This window comes from Molossus molossus, unplaced genomic scaffold (genome assembly GCF_014108415.1).
Source record: "Molossus molossus isolate mMolMol1 unplaced genomic scaffold, mMolMol1.p scaffold_m16_p_18, whole genome shotgun sequence".
Classification (NCBI taxonomy): domain Eukaryota; kingdom Metazoa; phylum Chordata; class Mammalia; order Chiroptera; family Molossidae; genus Molossus; species Molossus molossus.
The window spans coordinates 24483649-24505142 of record NW_023425353.1 but is presented as its reverse complement, the minus strand read 5'-3'; the positions used below and the strand labels follow the sequence as shown (position 1 = coordinate 24505142).

Sequence of the window (21494 nt, the reverse complement as noted above, 5' to 3'; positions counted from 1 at the left end):
GGGCCCTGGGGCAGGAAGGGAGGGCCATGCTCCCTGCCACCTGGGCCTCCCCCTCTGCACCCTGGGGGTTGTCAGGGTAGAAGAATGCTGCCCGAATCTACTCTCTTGGAGGTCACTGTCATGGAGGAGGCAGGCTTGGCCTCGTGCCAGGGTCAGCAGGCAGGGCGGGGTGCTCAGCTGAGGAGAGCTGAACTGTGATGAGTCTCACGTCCCAAGAGCACATTCTCTGATGGGCGTCAGTGGGCGCGGGGGCTTGCTCTGGGGGTCGGTTAGGTGGCGGGGGTGCTTTTTGGGACTGAGTGTGTCCCAACAAGAGGGAACAGCACTGGGCTGCCAGCCAGCACCTGGCACTTGGTGAGGAACCACTGTGAAATTGCCCTTGCCAGAGCAGAGACGGGCATGTAGGTGCACCGCGTGCCGGCGCTGGAGAGGGCTGTCGTAGGCCGCGGCGAAAGGAGTGCTGGTTTGGGAGTCAGACAGACTGAGTTCTGAAATACCACCTCTATTACACCTCTCTGAACTTCCGTTTAAAAATCTGACAGTGATGACAAATAAATCTCCTGTCTCATGTCAACTCTGACAGGTTGGTAGTGGCTGCCCGGAGCTCTGTGTTGAGGATCATGAGCCCTCTCCAGGTTTGAGCTAAAAACTGTGCTGTGATCAGTTAATATTGTCCGCCATGCTTGGCTGGTGTGGCTCAGTGTTTGCGCGTCGGCCCTGCACCAAGAGGTCCCAGTTCGATTCCCAGTCAGGGCACATGCGCAGGTTGTGGGCCTGATCCCCAGTGGGGGGACATGTAGGAGGCGGCCAATCCATGTTCTCTCTCATCGATGTTTCTGTCTCTCTCTCCTTCTCCTTTCCTCTCTCTCTAAAATCAATAAAGGAAAAAATATTATAATATTAATAATGATAATGATGATGTCTGCCATGGCCAGAATTTAGAGGGGCAGTGCACGAGTTGTGTTTTTGTTGTCCTAGACTAGGTGACGTCTAAGGTTCATTTCTTCTTAGAAGGCTATGATTTCTTGTTGAATTCTCTGCACTCATTCATTCATTCCATGAAGTCAGCAAACATTTCCTCAGCTCTTTTTTTTTTTTTTATTAATAATTTTTTTTTCCTTTATTGATTTTAGAGAGAGAGGAAGGGAGGGGGGGATAGAAACATCAATGAGAGAGAACATTGATTGGCCGCCTCCTGCATGCCCCTCACTGAGGATCGGGCCCACAGCCTGGGCATGTGCCCTGACTGGGAATCGAACCTGCAACCTCTTGGTGCATAGGTCAGCGCTCAAGCACTGAGCCATCCTGGCGGGACTCCTCAACTCTTTTTATATGCCAAATATGGTACCAGATGTTTACTTGGGCTTCAATGACATGAATTCTATGATGACACAATTCTACAGCTCTTAAAAATTATAGGAGATTGGGTGGGAACAAGATCCAACGGGACCTAGATAAGCTGGAAAAGTAACCAGAGGAAAATAAAATAAGACTTAAGGGTAATTGCCAAAAGTAAAAAAAAAAAAAAAAAGGCACCACAATAATTAAAAAATGGGCAAAGGATTTGAATAGACATTTCTCCAAAGAACATATATGAGTGGCCAATAGATACATGAAAAGATGCTCGGCATCATTAGTCATTAAGGAAACGCAGATCAAAGCCACAGCGAGACACCATTTATACTCGTGAAGATGGCTAAAATAAAAAAGGCAGACAATGACAAATACGGATGAGGGTATGGAGCAAGTGGAACCCATGTACACTGCTGGAGGGCACGTAACATGACCCAGCCACTTTGGAGAATATTTTGGCAATCTCACAAAATGTTAAATGTAGGCTAAGTTACCATATGCTCAACAATCCCACTCCTAGGTATCACTCAGAGTACATATGTCCATACAAAAACTTGCACATGATTCAGAGACATAGCAGTAGGGTACAGACTGACAAACCTCAGAAGAGGGGGACGGGGGAGGGGGGTGGATGAGATAGACCACAGAACTTATGTGCGTGTATTCGTAACCATGGACATAAACAACAATGTGGGGGGTGGGGGGGTGAGAAATATCTGTAACAAAAAATAATAAAAAATTTAAAAATAAATTTAAAAAATGGAAGAAAAAAAAAAAAACTTGCACATGAATGTTTCATAGAAGCATTATTTATAATAGCCCCAAAGTGGCTACAACCCAAATGTCTGTGAACTGATGGCTAGGTGAATAAAATGTGGCCTATTCACGCAATGGAACATCATTTAGTCATAAGGAATGGAGTACTGATTCATGCTACAATGTAGATGAATGTTGGAAACAGTATACTAAGTGAAAGAAGCCAGTCACAAAACGCCACATATGTGGAATTCTATTTATATGAAATGTCCAGAAGAGACAAACCCATAGAGACAGAAAGTAGATTAGTGGTTGCCAGGGGCTGGGGCAGAGGACAGTGGGGAGTGACTGCTAATGGGTGCAGGGTTTCTTTTTGGGATGATGAAAATATTCTACATTTAGATAGTGGGGATGGTTATATAGCTCTGGATATACTAAAAATAAAGAAATATTTGAAAAAGATAAAAGGTAGGGAATTTCAGAACTACAGCTTGGGGGGATACGTAGAGGGGTAGAGACAGGTATTTAGGTAGAGATGGGCGTCTGGAGACTAATTTTTTGTTCAGTTCTATGTTAATGAGCCATTTGGCTCTTTCCCCTTCAGTTCTCATTTCTTCACCTATAAAATGAATGAATTAAACTAAGATGCCTTTAATATCCTCCCCAGATATAAAATTGTATGAGTCCATGAAGTGCTGAAAATGGTCTCAGGGTCAGAGAAGACCCCTGCAAATTGGTCAGGAGTATCAAAACTTTCTGTGATGGCTGGGTGTGTGGCTGGTACAGGATGTACTACCAGAAGTCTGTTTCTAGAAACTCCCTACATAAGTGGACAATGGAGAAACGTCACAGATCTTTGGGGACACCTCTACTGAAAAGCTAGGAGAACTCAATCTGGAATAAGGAAGGTTTAAGAGTGTCTGGGTGAAGGAAGAAACCTCGTTTCTTTAAGGAGAGCTGTCTTTTTACCCAGCAGTGGGACTTATTAGTGGGATCAAGGGGACAGCTCTCCAATTCATGTACTCCGTCCTACCCAGGTGGCCCAGATCAGAAGCAGCTTCACAGGGAGGCAGGCTGGCTCCTAGCCAACACTAGCCCTCGGGCTGCCCTGCCCCACTCGGCCTCTCCCACCTCTCACATCCCAGACAACCAGTGAAAATCATTCAATGGCTTCCTGTGCAGGGACTGTTCCGGGTGCTATAGGTCCAGCCATGAACAAGGCAGATCAGGTCCCTGACTTCACAGAGCCTACTTTCTAGTGGGGGACATTGAAAATCAGCAAGTACACAAGAAGTCAAAAATATAATTTGGGGTGGTTAAAGTGCTTTTGAAGAAAACTAGAGTAATCAAGATGTCCTTCAGTAGGTGAATGGATAAATAAACGGTGGTAAATCCAGACAGTGGAATACTGGCTAAATATTCAAGATCTAAAAAGCAATGAGCTAGCAAGCCATGAAAAGACTGGAGGAACCTTCAAGTGCATATGAATAAATGAAAGAAGCCTATTTGAAAACGATGCACACTGTATGCCTCCAACTGTATGACATTCTGGAAATAAGAAGATGGAGTTTGCCAGGGGCAGGAGGGAGGGAAGGATGGAAAGGCAGAGCACAACAGGTTTTTAGGGCAGGGAAGCTACTCTGTATGATACCAGAATAGTGCCCAAACCCATAGACTTACGACACCAAGAGGGAACCCTGGGCTAAGCTGTGGACTCGGGAGATAATTATTAATGACTGTACCATTCTCGTGGGGGATGTTGTTAATGGGTGAGGTTGTGCATATGTGGGGCTGGGACGTGTGGAAGTCTCTGTACCATCCTCTTGATTTTGTAGACCAAAAACTACTCTTAAAAGAACATCTTAAAAAATTAAATAAAAATGAGATCACTAAAAGTTGAATACATATTAAATAAATAAAAATAGAACAGGACAAGGGGATAGAGAGTGGAGGGAGGGATGGTGGAGATGCTGGCAGCACATTTTGGACAAGGTTGCCCTAAGAGTCCAATCTGACCACGTGACCTTGGGTAAGGCCCCAAGTGACATGAAGGACCAGGTCACACAGAGACTAGGAAGGATGGCCAGCCAGGCAGGGGGAACAATTGGTCTGAAGGCCTCAAGGCAGGGGGCCATTGTCACAGTTTGGGCAGTCACTGGGAGGGGTCTCAGCAGGTCTTGGGCTGTTGAGGAGGGACCTCGGGGGGTCTTACTGACTCAGCTTGGGTAGAGGCCAGGAAGAGGCTGCTGCTTATCAAATAGTGCTGCTGGCATATGGAGTAAGGTATTCCAGAGGGGTGTGGTGGACTGAATCACCGTCAGTGACCATAAAGCCCCAGATCCCTGCCATCCATGGCTCAGTGCTCAATCTACTCTGTTCTTCTTCCAGAGGCAGGCAAAGTATTCTGAGAACAAGCTGAAGTGCACGAAGGCCCGGAATGACTACTTGCTGAATCTGGCTGCCACCAACGCAGCTATAAGCAAATACTACATCCATGATGTCTCCGACCTGATTGATGTGAGCACCTGGAGTGTGGGACTGAAAGGCACCTGCACCGGGGCTGGTGCAAATCATCAGCTGAAGGAGGGGCTGGCCCCTGTCCTTCGCGGACATTCCAGGGTGGAGGGGAAGGACAGGGAGCATGTGGGACCTGGGAGATGAGTTTCCACTTCCGTGGATGGGAGTGGGCCTGCGGCAGACCCTGCACAGTCACAGTTATATATTCAGTGTGCGCTTCCCAAGTACCCTCCTCTACACCAGGCCCTTGCCTGGGTCTGGGGGTACAGGAGTGGTTGTCCAGAGTTCATGCCGTAAGGATTTCTCAGGACAGTACAGACATGTTCGGTGCCCCCAGGTCTAGTCTGCTAGACATACACATGCACGTAAAAGAGAGTGAATGAGAGAATTACAGTTGATCCTTGAACAATGTGAGGTTAGGGTTGCCAATCTCCCCCCACAGTCAAAAATCCACATATAATTTTTTTTTTTTTTAATCCTCACCCGAGGACATTTTTCCATTTTTTGTTCAGGTAGAGTGGGAGGGAGAGAGAGGAACAGAGAGAGAGAGAGAGAAACATCGATGTGAAAGGAACACATCAAGTGGCTGCCACCCGCACAACCGACCAGGGCCGGGGACAAACTGCAACCGAGGTACGCGCCCTTAGCGGGAACCGAACCCGGGTCTCTCAGGACCGCAGGCCGACGCTCTAACCGCTGAGCCAAACCGGCCAGGGCCACATATAACTTTTAACTGCTTCAAAACTTAACTATAGTCATCCCTTGGTATCTGCAATGCTCAAGTCTCTTATATCCAATGGTGTAGAACAATGCATGTAGTTGGCCTTCTGCCTGCATGGATTCCCATCCCTGGATCAAAAATAGTCTTCAATCCATGGTTATTAGTGGACCTTCACAGTTCAAACCTGAGTGGTTCAGGGTCCACTGTACACAGATCAGCTTTACTTGGGGATGTTGTCGTTGGAGAAAGCAGATGGTTTAAGTGAAAGGAGAATGGAACAGACTCCCGAGTTCCAGCTGCAAGGACAGGCTGGAGGGACAGCGTGCTGGGGAAAGAACACTGTGAGCGGCGCTGTCAGGGAGAGCCTCTGTCGTGTGTGCTGGAACTGCGACGGTCTCTCGTGTCTTCCCCTCCCCGCAGACGGATCTGTTCCAGTAGATGCTCAGTAAGGATTCCATACTGGTGGATGGATCCTCCTCCCCTGGTGTATCTGGTCAGGAAGGCTGCAGGAGGGACCCTTTTCACCATCCCCAGGAGAGGAATCTGCTGGGCCCTGCCTCTGCCTTCCAGTGCCTGAGGCCAGACCCCTCCTCTTTCTTACAACTTTCCTTTCACTCCTTCCGATCCTTCCCTGTTTTTATTTGCCCAATTTTTATTGGTCAGCTCTGGGTCTTGAGGTGCCACGGTAGACAAAACCAGTGGTTCTGCCCTCCTGGAGCTTACCCTGCGTGACCCTGACACGTTAACAGGCAATTGCAGTGCCACGTGGAAGGTGTCCTTAGAGGAGGGACATCTGACAGAAACTCTGAGTGGGGAGAACATCAAGGGAGACTTCGTGGAGGAAGTGACCCCTAAACTAAAACCTGAAGGAAGGGTGTTCAGGCAGGAAGAGAAGGAAGAGTATGCCAGGCAGAGGGAATACATGTGGGAAGGCCTAGAGACGAGAAAGAATGTGGTTGATCTGGGAAGCGGAGAGAAGTTCTGCTGTTGCGCAGATTTCAATGCACAAGTCCCCTGAAGGCTTTGGTGATTTCTGTGGTGGGATTCCAGAATGCACAAGGGCCCCCAGGGTGAGAGCTTTTGACTATGGAATGAGAGGTAATCGACGGGATAGGAAATGCTTGTGGTCGTCCCCTTCACATCACGGCCCTCACCCGCACCCTTCTGTCGTGTGTCTGTCTTCAAGTGCTGTGATTTGGGCTTTCACGCCAGCCTGGCCCGCACCTTCCGGACCTACCTCTCAGCCGAGTACAACCTGGAGACCTCTCGCCACGAGGGGCTGGATGTCATCGAGAACGCGGTGGACAACCTGGATTCCCGAAGTGACAAGCACACAGTCATGGACATGTACAACCAGGTCTTCTGTCCTCCACTCAAGTTTGAGTTCCAGCCCCACATGGGGGATGAGGTGGGTTTCTCCCAGGAGCCCGTGCCTGAGGCTGCTTCTGTCTGTGCTCCCATGTGCTCCCAGAACACCCGTGGGAGGGGACCACCAGCCCCGTTCCACGTGCAGGATGTTGATCTCAGAAGCCTGGGTCAAGATCTTGGTTCTGGAACTTTCCCAGCCAAGGAGTTTACCACTAATACCTTAACCTTGATGGCTCAAGTTCTCCACCTATAGAATTGCAGGACATTAGTGTTCCTTAAAACCCCTCCCAGTTATGTCTGGAGGACCCCAAGAGGGTCCCACACGTGCATACATTCTTTCCGTGGGTCACAGGAGGCTGGGCTCACCACAGCCACTCTGGCCAACATCCTCACCAGAGCACTGCCCGTCCTCCCACGCAGGCGGCGCACCACCCACTGAGTTTCCTTCGGGGCTCAGGCTGCTCGGATCCGCGCTGTATTCTGGGGAACGGGATAAGGCACTTGCCACTGGCCCCAAAGCAGCACACTAGTTACTCAGGTATCACTAAATCCCTTAGGCACATGGCTCCTTGAGCTTTCTGTCTCATTCCTCCCCCCCTCTAGGGGCCCTAGCCTTGGAACTGGTGGAGGAGAGCCCGCAGATGGCCTGTCTGTCTCCCCACCTCCATCATCTCTCCCCCAGGGCCTGTGCACAGCACTTTCTCCTAGTGGCCCCTGTCCCTCCACCGAGACATACCCCACCATGCACATGGGAGTTAGGGGGACCCAGGCCAATAGCGTATAAGATCCTGCCAGCCGCTAGATCCCATGGGAGCTCAGCTGGGCCATCCACTGAATTGCTTGGCAGGAAGTGACAAGAAGGATCCTTAGCAGATGGCATTTACTGGGCCCTCCGGGTGGTTCTACCCACTTCATTTGCAAAAGAGAGGCCTCTGCAAGGCTTCCTGCAGCGCCTGCCCCTCCCCTCTGCCCTCATGCCCAGCCCTTTTGGCCTATATCAGGACCTGAAAATTCTGCCTTATGGTGACCACTGGTGACCACTTGGGTGCCTAGTTAGTGGTAAATAACTAGTAAATAACAGAGCCCTGCTTGTCCCTTATGCTCTCAGCCGAGCCACCCCAGGCAGCCCAGCCCACAGGTGGTGACAGAGCCCTGGGCGGAATGGATATAGGGAGGACAGTGTTTCTCTCTCTCTCCCCTCCTCCACCTCTCTCCCCTCCTCCACCTCTCTCCCCTCCTCCACCTCTCTCCCCTCCTCCACCTCTCTCCCCTCCTCCACCTCTCCCAGTCATCCCGCTGGAGGAAACGGTCCATGAGAGGCAGTCGCCTCTCCGAAGCACCTTCCTGCTGGGGAGTCGGAGCACCCGGCTGGCCATTCTCTGTTCTTTGTTCTTTTCATTGGCTTCTCTTAGGGGGTTACTTTCTTACTGCAGCTTCCTGCCTGGAAATGAACTAAGTCGTCTCACTTGATGAGCTATGTCAGGGCTCTTAGTAAACCCTCAAGAGGGCACAGTGTGGAAGACCGTGACCGAGAGGCCCCACTTCGCAGTTCAGGAGGGTGGCCCTGGTTCCTGTCCGTGTCACCTTTGGCAGGTCATTGAGCTCTCCACGCCTGTTTCCTCAGCTTTTGACAGGGAGATTAGTGATGGGAGCGCTCCTGCCCTAACCCCACATGGGCGGCGAGGACACTGGGCAACCGCAGGTGGGCTGTTGTTTCCACAGGTGTGCCAGGTCAGCGCGCAGCAGCCCGTCCAGACCGAGCTGCTCATGCGGTACCACCAGCTGCAGTCCAGACTGGCCACTCTCAAAATAGAGAACGAGGAGGTGAGTGAGCCCCTCTGCCCTGTAAGGGATTGATTTCCTCACAAAGGCCTAGCTTGTCCTGGGGCGGACACACAGGACAGGCAGGTTCATCGGTAAGGTGGACTATTGCACAGCCATTGAAACCATGCACACCAGGGATCTTGCATGGTCGGGGAATGCTCACAAGATGTTGAGTTAAAGAAACAAAAGAGGAAGTAAAACTGTATGTTCAGTGTTACGCTAACTAGGGTAAACTAGAGTACATGCACATGTAGCTCTGTGTATCACAGGCACAGAAACAGGACGGGAAGGAAATACTTCAAAATGTTAATGATGGTTATGTCTGGGTTATGGATTATAGGTGATTTCTGTTTTCGTCTTTGTGCTTTTCTCTATTTTCTGTAATGAGCTTATGTTATTTTTATCATCAGAAAGTATAATAGGTATTTTAATTTATATAATTAAATAACCCCAGGCACACTAAATGTGTCATGGATTCTGAACTCTAAGGAACGTCTGTCTTATCATTGCTAGCATCCCTCTCAAGCAAGCTGGTGACACAGGATTCCCGCAGGGAGGGGACAAATGGAAATCCCAGGTCTGGTCGCTCCATTCTGGTGTGGACTGATGAGCCACCAGCCTTGATGCCTCTGGGCAGGGAGGTGGACACCAGGATGTGGGGAGTGCCACCCGTGATCATGGGCAGGTTTATCATTGAGAAGTGCATTCAGCCCTGGCCAGTTTGGCTCAGCGGTTCGAGAGCGTCGGCCCGTGGACCAGAGAGTCCCAGGTTCGGTTCCCGCTAAGGGCACGTACCCTGGTTGCAGTTTGTCCCCAGCCCCGGTTGGGGTTATGTGGATGGCAGCCAGTCGATGTTTCTGTCTCACATTGATGTGCCCCCACCCCCACCCCGCTCTATCTGAAATGCAAAAATGTCCTCGAGTGAGGATGGAAAAAAAAAAAGACCAGAGAAGTGCATTTACAGCAGGAGATGGGGAGCCATGTTCCTGTCTTCACATCTCGAGAGGGCTGTCTTAGGCAGACAGGGCTGGTTCACTCTGTGTCTCCACAAAGGACAGAGCTAGGGCGAACATGAGACAGAATGTCACTCAGGATAATGATGGATTCAAGCAGTCCCTGGGGGAGGTTATGGGGAGACAAATTATATATATTTTTTCCAAAGCTGAGAAGAGACAGGTGAATAGAATGTTTTTTTTATTTATTCCTGTCCTATATTTTCCCCCAAAGCATTTTAAATTGTTTATGTGGAACAGTATATGGATAATATTCATGGAATTTTAATTGGAAATCGGGGCCATAAGAAGAATGAAGCAAGTTCCTCTGTAGAGGCTTTTCATGGTCATAGATAGTCTTGATTTGGGACCTGAGCTTCTATCAGGCTTATGTTAGAAAGAGCTGATTCATGCATTTATTCATTCAACAAGCATTTATTCAACAGATACTTATTCAGGTATTTCTTCAGCATATACTCTGTGCTAAATGCAGAGTAAAGTGAGTGAGCAAGATACCATAGTACCTCCTCTCATGGAGTTTATGTTCTTGTGAGAAAAGCGATAATAATCAAAACACAAAAGCAAACCAATGGATGAGTATGCAGAGTACTAGACAGAGATAGGCATTAAGTTAAAAACTGAAGTCAGGGGAGCCTGATGTCACCAGAAGGTGACATTTAAGTTGAGACCTGAGTGATAAGAAAGAGACTTTGAGCAACAGTAATTTTTTTTATTATTTTATTTTATAGGTGTTTCTCCTCTTTTTCCCCATTGATACCCTCCTCCCCATCCACCCAACCCCACCCCCGGCTTTGTTGTCCGTGTCCATCAGTTATGCATACATGCATATAAGTTCTGTGGTTTACCCCCCGCCCCCCCGCCCGAGCAACAGTAATGTAACGAGGAATGTAGGTGCAGTTTCTCCTGAAACTGTTTTTGGAATGACGTTCCATCCAAGTATGGGTTTGCCATGTAGGCACAGGTCAGCGAAGGGATGCTGTGATGTGGGGGGTGGGGGGTGTGCCCTGCATGTGTAGCCTTCCAGGGGCCCCACTCAGTCCCAACACGGAAGTCAGAATCCTGGAGAAATGACTAGACAGTGGTGTCTCGGCATCTGTCTTCCTCGAGCTTCTCATTTCTGTCAGGCGTTTGATAGGACTCAGGTGGCAGTAGCTGCCGAGCTCATTCATTGAGGACGGCCGCTCACTTTATCCAGGCTTCGTCCCCACCCTGAAGAGAACCAAGAGTATTTCTAGAGTTGTCCCTCGTCAAGGGACTTGCCTCCCATCAGAGGAGCTAGTTGGGGCTATGTAACTAGGTAAAGAGAAACGAACCTGGGAACCTGAGTGCCTTGTTCATCACAGTATTCTCCAAGGTTCTCTCTGCCACAGCAATGCAATGAAATGACTCGAGATCGGACAGCCCGGGGTCTCAGCCAGCCAGCTAACTGGCCTCACTTTGTACATCAGTATCATAGGAGCGGTCAGGTTTGTCCAGCCTGCCTCCTAGAGGTTTCGTGGGGAAGAAATGAAGTATTGGTTAGAAAAAGGACTTTGGGGTGTCAAAGGCATTCTGAGGCTAAAGGATTTTTGTCGACATGTTTTCCCAGGTGAGAAAAACCCTGGATGCCACCATGCAGACCTTGCAGGACATGCTGACTGTGGAAGACTTTGATGTCTCCGACGCCTTCCAACACAGTCGGTCCACAGAGTCCGTCAAATCTGCCGCCTCTGAGACCTACATGAGCAAGATCAACATCGCCAAAAGGAGAGCCAACCAGCAGGAAACAGAAATGTTTTACTTTACAGTAAGTGGACCCAGAGCCCACTGTCTGCTAACCTGCCGGCATTGACTTTTTGGGAACAGCCCAAGCCAGGGGGAGCCAATGAAACCATGTGGGTCTGTTAGACCTACAGTTCTCCCAACATGATTCTCAAGTTAAGTTGCCTAGCTTGGCTTTGTGAAATGCAGAAATTGAAATGACCAGTCATTGCCCTGGCCAGTTTGGCTCAGCGGTTAGAGCGTGGGCCCGCAGACCAATGAATCTCAGGTTCGGTTCCTGAGATCTCAGGTCAAGAGCAAGTGCCTTAGTTGCAGTTCATCCCTGGCCCTGGCCGGGTCATGGGGGAGGCAACCAGTTGATGTGTCCCTCTCACATCGATGTCTGTCTGTCTGTCTGTCTGTCTCTCTCTCCACCCCTCTCCCTCTCCCTCCCATTTTATCTGAAGATAAATACAAAAATATTCTCAGGTGAGGATTTAAAAAAAAAAGAAATTACCAGTCATAGTTTCAGCATTGGTCTTGGCAACTTGGCATCAGACAGTTATGGCAACTGTCCTGTCCTGAGAAAAACCGGAGTGTGTTCAGCAGGGTGAGAGGGAAATGGAATGGAGCCGGTGTAAGCCCCACGTAAGAGCCCGAAAGTTCAGTGGGTGGCTGTTGTGTTGCATTGTCTTAAATTGGGGTACGGGCTTTGGAAACAGTGCCCTGTATAATCCGTACAAATTGCTGGTGAGTTACCAGCCCTCCATGTAAAACCGCAGCTGGCTAACATTCCACGTGCCCAGGGACAGGAAGGAACAGGATAAGGGGCCTCGGGGCTTAGTTCCATCTATGCCTAGTGAACATAGAATTTGGGGTTCTGAGGGACCCTGAGTCCTCCATCTGATGTTTGATCCATTCAACCGTGTCCCTGTCAAAAAGCCCTGCAGCCCTAAGATGGAACGCTCCCTCCTGCCCCAACGGCCCTTTCCTTGGGCCTGTGGCTGGCTGTAGATATTATAATGTTTTCCCTTATCTCTGCTCTCTTCAAAAATCTGCCTCACTAGGATTTCTGGCCATGGATTTTGATTCTGCTCTCTCGAGTGATCCAGCGAGAGGCGAGCTCTACAGGGCGGTCTTTGGCACGGTCGCAGGGAGTCAGGTGTTTGTTTCTCCAGGCTAAATATATCTGGTTCTTTCAATCCTGCCTCATCAGCTTTCCTTTCGAGGGCCTCAGTATCCCAGTGACTCTCTCCTGGACATGTTCCATCTGTCGTCGATGCCTCTTCCAAAGGGAGACTCTGCCCAGCACAAAACAGAGCAAACTCTCACCTTCCACAGAAGGTGCTGTGCTGCTTTCCGTATGTCCTGAGATCATACTCCTTTTATAGATACACATATAAAGCTAAGTAATACCAGTTAATCTCTATTCCCTAAGCACTGACGAGGTTGCCCTCCTCCTGAAGGATGTGTAGATAACGCCTTGCGCAGGTCTTATGTTTATTACCAGTTGGAGAGCCTCTTTGTGGATTCAGTCCCTGGTTCCAGACTGGCAAGATCCTGCTCTGGCTGTTCAACGTGTAAGCTGTCTCTTCAGACCTCGGGCGGTCTGCGGGTTCAGTGCGTGTGGCTTGCACTAGGCTAACATTGATCCACTAGTCAGCACTTTTAGATTGTGGTCATTTAACCAGTCACAACCTCACCCTGTTCTATCATTCTCTTGTGACAGCCCTTATCAGATCCCTTGTCAGAAACCCCGAGTTGACATGGACTGCATTTCCTCGAGCGACACTCTTTGACTTCATTGTTCTCAAAACAAAAAACACAGCTAGTCTTAGTGAATCAGCCAGTGCCAGTCTCTGGGGTTCACCTCTTCCTCTGAGGACGCCCTCTGTGTGCAGAGGGGATTTGCAGGTTGCAAAGATAAGTGAGGAATGAATGTGAGTATTAATTCACCCTGGCAGCAGAAGCAAAGAAATTTGGGTGTCAGACACAGAGAAGGGGGTCCAGGCTGCTTGAAATGAAAAGATAGAATTCACCAACGCCCATGATCAAGGATCACCGATGTTATATTTCATGTTGGTATTCAACTTAGCGACCTGCTTGGCCAGCACACCTCGTGACTTGATGTTGTGACATTATTTGGGGTATTTTTAAGGATGCAGACATCAGTACAGCTTGATGGCATTCATTCCTTCATGGGTCACACGCGAAGCCTGGGTAAAGCTTGGAGGACGTGGGCAGAGTCCACGGGCCCCAGAGCCCCAGGGTGTAATAACCCACCCAGGCTTGAGTTCTGTGTTTGAGATTAGAGCTTCAAGTGCCGGGGGCAGTGAGGCATGGCAGAGAAAACACCTACTTACACTCAGCTGTGCTTTTTATGGTGCATTCTTAAACACATGATAAAATCGGGGGCGTTGCCACTGCAAGCATTCAGAGAGAGCCTCTAGGATGGCAGTTATTAAACCGAAGTGTGCATTTGAGTCATATGGGAAGTTTGTTCAAAATGTAGGTTCCCAGACTACCACCCTCCCCGAGGTGGAGCCCTGGAAAGGTGAACACTTCTGGGCCTCTGTGATGTCCTCCTCGGGGATAAAATGAGGGCTTAGACTCTCAGTATTCCCAAGCAGTAATCTGCGTTTTGACCCTCTCTGCAGCTGGGTGGGAGGCTGTGGTCCCTGCACCATACTTGGCAATAACGTGAGTCTGCTCTCATTTTACCCTGAGGGGGCCACGGAGGCCCAGACATATTCAATGGTCTGCCCAAGGTCATACACTGAGCGGCCATGGCTCTGAGTTTCGGCCTCCTCCTGGGTGGAATGGAAACGATGCTGCTCCACCCATTTGCAATCCAAGACTGGTGAGGACCAAATGGATGTATTTGAACCTGCCAAGTGCTCTATAGATACAAGGGGTAATGATTCTTAACGACCAAGGGACAAGGTCCTAGGAGCTAAGACGGACCATGGCCGAGGTGAGGGACACCTTAGACTTCCACAGCAGAAACCCACGGAGGTGGGAGCAGGGTCAGGTGACGCAGTCTTACCCGTGCACACATCAGCTACCCCATGGCCTTGCTGCCCCTGCAACATGTTCACAGGCAGGTGGTGATGTTCCAGAAGCTCCTTTACAGGTCGTACTGGGGTGTCCCGAGCCTCCGTGGCTCATTTCCCTGCTCCTCTGCCCTCTTTCTAACCGCTCTGCCTGGGGCAAGAGAATGGGTTTCTTTGTGAGAAACTAAATGGTATATTTGGGTCATTCACAGTCACCCCTGTGCCTTCATTCTTGAGGCGTTTGCAATTGCTCCCTCCCCAGGTACCTGCACGGCCCCTCCCTCCCTTCCTGCAGGCCTTGGCTCCCTGTCAGCTCTGCAGCGGGGTCTGCCTGCCTCCCAGCCCTCCAGGTCTGCCTTACTTGCATTCATGGCATCCCTCGCCATCTGACCGGTCGTGTATTTTACTTACTTTTTGGGGTTAGCTTATTGTTGATCTCCTCACTCTGCTGCGTCAGCTCCAAGTCAGGGATTTAGCTCATCTCTGAGCAGCTACTATACACCAGGCACATAGCAGCACTGAGCTGGGTGTGGACCGCATCTCCAGTGACTCATGGCCCAGCAAAGGCATGCCCCAGCAGAGAGGGCTCCTGCCGTGAGTTTGGGTGATGTGGGGTGGCAGGGGAGGAAAGCTGCCACCTATGCAGAGGTGTGGCTGGGCTGAGGCCCTGCTGAACTGGGGACAGGTAGATGCATTTCCAGTCTGGGTGGCCCCTGTCCCTCTCCGCTGCTCAGAGTGCATTGTGCTGGGCCAGGCTCCTGAGTTAGAGACAGGCCGGAGGTCCCAGGGACCTCGGGCACATTGCTTTCCTGTGCCGGCCTCACCTGTCTCCTCTGTAAAAGGAAAACATATCCCCCAATGTAGTTGGGATTATTATTTTCTTTTTATCCTTACCCAAAGACATTTTTTGATATTTTGTTCAGATAGAGTGGGAGGGGGAGAGAGAGAGAGAGAAACATCGACGTGAAAGGGACACATCGAGTGGTTGCCACCCACACAACCCAACCAGGGCCGGGGACAAACTGCAACTGAGGTACGTGCTCTTAGCGGGAACCGAACCCGGGTCTCTCCGGACCGCGGGCCGACGCTCTAACCGCTGAGCCAAACTGGCCAGGGCAGTTGGGATTATTTTAACAAGACCCTCTCTAGGGGCCTGCAGGGCCCTTCCTCCTTCGGAGTGGGGCGATAAAAGAAAGACTTGTTGGCAGCTCCTCTGACAGATGCGATAAGGCCTTGCCTCAGCTGTGTGCCCCGGGGACTGTCCGTCCTTATTGTTCCTGGCCCAGGAGCACAGTGGAGCTCTGAAGACTGAAGAAGCCCCCTGCTCAGAGCTCACAGGCCTCACCTGACAAAAGCGCCTTTCACTGCTCCCATTCCCCCCGAACTTTCCTCGTGTTCCCAGAACTGACCTGAAATGCCTGGAGCCCTCATGGAGCTGGGCAGCGCTGGGGAGCTGAGGGAGGAGCGCACAGCAGCCGAGGGCCCTCGTTGCCCCATGCTGGGGTCTTTTGGGGGAACGTGGTCTCCCTTTGACCTCTCTGCCCCAGAGGGCCCTTCCAGAGCAGAATCGGAGGGACTTGGCCTTGCAATCTGTAATGTCCTTATGCCTTGTGTCTTACAGAAATTTAAAGAATATGTGAACGGCAGTAACCTCATCACTAAGCTGCAGGCCAAGCACGACTTACTCAAGCAGACCCTGGGCGAAGGTGAGTCGGGCAGAGGCCTGTGAGGAGGGGCTGTCTTCCCTGCTGGGTTCTGTTGTGGTCCCTTGAGCTGTGTCAGCTGGAGACCCTGGGCCCTCGGCAGAATGAGGCCTGGTATTGGGGCCACCTCCCAGGACTGGGTAGGCTGCTATAGTTTATAGTCTATAGCCCTGGTACAGATACTGAGAGAGGTCCAGTCTGGCTGTGGAAAATAGGGGGCAAATGCAGGTTTTGGTTTAGGCTGTGGGGGAGGGTGTAAGGCAAAGTGATAAAGGGGCCCTCCATAGGAAGGGAGTGGGAATTCAGAGAGATGGGCGTCTGCATTAATACTTTTCAGCAGATTCTCTCTGCCAGGCATACTATTGGAGTGTCCAGGGTTCTAAGTCCAAAGAAGAAAAATCCATATGTATAAGGCGGGGTTTGGTCTTTGAGAGACCTGAGGAACTAACTACCGAGAGGTTTCCAATGACAGTAGGAATGAAAGCCCAACTGCTCTTGTGGTGTATGAGGCCTTATGTCATTTGACCTCTGCCTGCTTCCCTGACCTCTGCCATTCTCTGCTCCCTTACTGCTCTCCAGCCACACTTAGCTCCTTTCTGCCCTTCAAAACTCATTGAATTTATTCCTGCCCCAGGGCCTTCGCATATGCTTTCCCCCCTGCGGGGGGGGATACCCTCAGCCCAGATCTCAGTATGGATGGTTCCTTATCCTTCAGTTGTCAGCACAGATATCATGTCTTCAGTGAGAATCTCTTTGTCACCCATCCTCAAGGAATCACCACCTCTGTCCCAACATTCTGTTTGATTTTCTTCATCTCGCTCATCGTTATGGGAAATCATCCTACTTATTATCTGATGAAGGGAGTTTTCAAGGTGACGATGCCAGATCCCGAGATGACGGCTTAAAGCAGGCCTCGACGTCACCCGGGACTTTGGCTGGCGTCGCAGGGAGAGCATTACAAGATGAGAGCTGTGCCGGGGTGCAGGGTTGGCGTTCGTTGGCTGTCGGGTGTTTGCCATCCACCGCGTGTCCTTGCCCTTCACTGGATCACTCGCTTCTCCCTGTGGGTGCACATCCCACCGGCTGTGCTCTGGCCACGCGAGGCCTCCCTAACACCCACTCAGCAACATCAAGTGGGCTGCTGGATCTGTGGACGCTTGGCATTTGTGAGCCCCATGCTTTAGAGGAAAGGGTGAGAAATTAAACCACTCCCCAGCCCCAAGGTACTTATAATCTAGCTGGGAGACAACTCATGAATTTATAAAAAACGAAATAGCGATACAATTGTTACGCAGAAACACTGGCTACATGGCCAAGTGAACAGCGCCGACTCTGAGGGCTGTGTCAGGAGAGCTGCAGATGCTGCAGGGAAGAGGAATAACTAGGGCGTTACAACTGATACCACTGCAAAGCTTTCAGTCAACTGTATAGACATGTAACGTGGACACAGTAAGAGACACCCATTTTATGTGTAGAAATCAGTTTTGATGAACATATACACCCAGCGACCCAAAAGTTCCCTTGTGCCTTTTTGCGGTCAATCCCTCCCCCACCCCATCCCTGTCCTGTACCCCAAGCAACCACTGAACTGATTCCTGTCATCATGGATGAGTTTTGTGTGTGCCATCTGGTGAGAGCTGGGGAATTTTGGGGGTGATGGAAATGTTCTATGTCCTGATTTGGGTGATGGTTATAAATGGGTATATATATTTGTCAAGACTCATTGGCTGGGGGTAAGGGTGAGGAAGAGTGAGTTCCAATAGCCTTTTCTTCATTTCCTCCCTCCCCTCTACATCCTGCCCATCCCGACACTTCAGTATTGGGCCAGGTGAGTGGGACCATTGAGGAGTGTGGGTGACAAAGAGGGAAACACAACAGCCGGAGTGGAGTGACAGAGAAGAGACAGAAAGTCCTAGAGAGGACGTTGACGAGTGTGTGATGGGGCAGCTTCCCCGACTGGCATGAAAGAGGATCGGTTTTTATGGTCATGGGGCTGAGGGCTGAGGGCTGGGGCTGTTTCTCACGCTGTGTAACATGTGAGTTGGTGGCTACTTATATTTTTGAAATCAGATGTCTTAGACTTAGAAAACTAGATGTTCTTTGAAAAAATAAGATCCCAGATGAGAAAGTGCTTCTCTCCAGCTCCCCTTAAGTGCTCCTCAGGTACAACCTTTTATTACTGCCCTGGCCTGAACAGCCTTCATGAAATAATAACAATAACAGTTTTAGTTGGCATGACTTCTGACCCATTTTGTCTTGTAAGCTTACTTAGCCCTCCGCCACACCTTGCTCTGAGATGTGAATTTCCAGTCCTTCTGAGTTTTGAGCTGAATAGCAACAAAAAGCTACAGGAAAATGCAGCTTCAGAAGCACAAGGGCATCTAAGAAGGAGCTCTCGAGAAGACTTGCTGTGGTCCTATTTTCTGAGCCGGCATGGGAAGCCCGCGGTGTTCCTTTTGATAACTGGAATGGGGATGTTTGAATACAGTTTTTGTTTTAGACTAGTTTTAGTTTTACAGAAAGTTGCAAAGGTAGCCCAGAGCTCCCGTGTACTCCATGTCCAAGTGCCCCTATTATTCACGTCTTACATTAGTACGGTGTATTTGTCACAATTAATGAATATTGATACATTATTATTAACTAAAGTTAATAAGTTACAGAATTACCGAAAATACTGACGCTGAGACCAAATCTTGTTGTTGTTCACAGCATGATAAAGGCATATGTGGATTCTTAGGGCATCGGGTGAAAAGGGAGAATTTTCAAGCAGGAGAATTTGCACCGACTTAGATTGATCAAGTTCTTGCCCATTGGGCAAGGGGAGGCATGGAATAAGGAGACTGAAGAGCTCAGAATGTTGGCTGCTTAATTCTCCACGTGTCAGTGGCCGGGAGCATTGACTTCCATTCAGTAGAAGCTCTTCTAAGAGTGGGGCCAGGGCGGGGTTATGCCTGCATCAGTGGCCTTCTTATTTCATCTGAGAGCTATTTTGTATGGGGGGGAACAATCTAGAAATTTTGAAAACGGGGGAGAAATGTGAGGCCAAGTGGAATACTTGACTGAAAAGTTACAAGTGTGTGGGGTTTTTTTAAAAAATGAAATGAAGTGTCATGTTGAATGCCTTGCCCACATGGCTGAAAGAAGCCATGAGTTGAGGAAACACAGAGTCTTCTGAATCACCTCCACTAGAAGTGAATGTTTTAACGTGATTGATCCTGGACACATGAGTGAGAAACCTTCTATGTGCCCCACAAATGGGCATTCCTTGTTACAAATAATAGCACTGCCACCTCTTGGGAACAAGAACATCCACCCTTATGTGCCTGTGGACGTTGCTATGTTGTTTTACTGGCCAGAGAATTCTTAGTTTATCATCCTAGTCTTAGATGTTTGACCTTTTAATGGCCCTGCGTAGCATGTGTGCTCCAGGGCTTACACCCAAGACACAGGTGGCTTTCAGTTCACTAAAGCCCCTCAAGGATGAATGGTGCCTCGTCTATAAAAGAGACAGGACATAACCTTTCAGGCCAAGATTTAATAGCCCATTACACAGCACGGTGTCCACCAGGACCAGACAGTCTAACCTAGAAAATAGCCGAGCCACCAACTGTAAAATATATATTTTTAAAATCTCAACAAGTCTTCAAAGGTAAAGGGCAGGCCATTTTTTATTTCTGATATTTGTTAGAAGTTGAGACACCAGATTCCAAAAGATGTTGGTGATGGGGTTCGCGAGAGCTGGAACATGGTCTCAAGCTGCAGGAGTATATTCGGGTCCTTGCCAGAGGGGGGCTGTCTTGAGTGTACTGGCATTCCACTGAGGACCCAAACCTTTGATTCCTACCTCCCCACTTCTTCCCCCGCCCTGTCTGTCCATTCATGTGTCCATCCTCCATGTATACAAGACAGACAAGGTCCGTGCCCTTACGGGAAAGAGAGACCTCAAACAGTAAACAAACTATTAAGTAAAGAATTATGACTGTGGTAAGTGGCATGAATGGAAAATTCGGGCTGAGATAGAGAACAAGTGTGTGTGTGTGGGAGGGAGCGACAATGGGGTGACCTGCTTTAGGTTGGTGATCAGAGAGGCCTCAAAGGGGAGGTGCTGTTTAAGCTGATAGCAGTGGAGAAGGCGGCATCAGCCACATGGAGAACTGGGGAGAGCGGGCTGGGGCAGAGGGCACGGCCCGTGCAATGGTGGGAAGGAATGTTCCAGGTCAGAGCCGAAAGAAGGGCAGTGTGACTGGACCCTCGTGAATACAGGAAGGGAGGGTCAGGAGGGAGGGCCAACTTGGCACCCAGAGGAGGTGGAACAAGAAACTCCTCCTCGGTCCCCTTTGTGAGTTCGAGCCACACAGCTGATGCAACCCTGAGGACTGATGCCTCACAGTCCACACAGGCCACCGTCTCGCCCCTTTCATTAGTTGCCATCAGCTCCCACTCAGGGTCTTGGGCCCACATGCAAATTTACTTCAGTTTGGTGTCTGGTGGGAATTTGCCCCAGATCCCAGGCACACAGTCAAATTAAGCAGAACAAATTTGTTTTATGTAACTTTTCTACTTTGGTCTTTGGCTCCAATTCAACCAACGTCAGTCACTCTTGTAACTGTTTGTGGCTTCGGGCAGGAATGAAGGGCCTGTGTGTTGATTTGTTATTAAATTAATCTCACCTGTTTCTGTTTACTTTTTTGTAATGTGGCTTCTAGAAATTATGACTGGCCTTGTATGTCCACTGGGCAGCACTGTCCAGAGGCCGCTGCTGCTCCCTGCAAGGAGCAAAGTGCTGAGTCATGCTCTGTGGAAGAACTTCAGAAGCTTTGGGCTAAGTGACAGGAGACAAACGCAGAAGGCCGTATATTTCATGATTCTGTTCATAGGAAGTGTCCAGAATGAGCAGGTCTATAGAGACAGAGGGTGGATTAGTGGTTTCCAGGGGCGGGAGGTAAGACCCGGGAGTGACTGTAAATTGGCGCAAGGGGTCTTTCTTATGTGATGGGAATGCTCTGCGTGGAATTGGAGGTGACGATTGCACAACTTCGAATGGTAATAAAAATGATTGAATTTTACATTTCAAGTGGGTGAGTTTTATGATATATAAATTCTACCTCAGTAAAACAATTCCGAATCGAACAGGGGCAATCTGAAATTCCAGGGAGCTACGGGATCTGGAGGTAAGATTAGGGAGCCCTCAGTAAGCATCTGCGATCACCTAGAAAGGGTGCACAGAAAGAGAAGAGGACGGGGCCCGGGTGCGCATCCTGGGGGCAGTCCGACATTTAGAGGTTAGAGGTGGGCAGATGAGGAGGTGACAGTAAGAGAAACTGAGGAACAGCCTGTAGGGCAGGAAGGACACCTGGGGAGTGTGGAGTCATGAAAAGCAAGAGGAGAAATCTTTATAAGCAGAGGGGAGCAATGGGACAAGTTGAATGGCGCCGAAAAGTCAAGT

The 21494-nt window shown here is 49.6% G+C and overlaps 1 protein-coding gene across 2 annotated transcripts in view; it reads left to right on the top strand.

Annotated features, from left to right (window-relative positions):
• The window catches only part of SRGAP3 (SLIT-ROBO Rho GTPase activating protein 3), a 229625-nt gene that overhangs the window by 164241 nt on the left and 43890 nt on the right, over positions 1 to 21494 (top strand). For both annotated transcript variants that reach the window (XM_036267035.1, XM_036267034.1), the window contains exons 6-10: positions 4498 to 4626; positions 6534 to 6755; positions 8438 to 8539; positions 11141 to 11338; positions 15967 to 16051. In XM_036267035.1, the coding sequence (XP_036122928.1) occupies positions 4498 to 4626; positions 6534 to 6755; positions 8438 to 8539; positions 11141 to 11338; positions 15967 to 16051 (736 nt within the window). The remainder of the gene's footprint in view (positions 1 to 4497; positions 4627 to 6533; positions 6756 to 8437; positions 8540 to 11140; positions 11339 to 15966; positions 16052 to 21494) is intronic.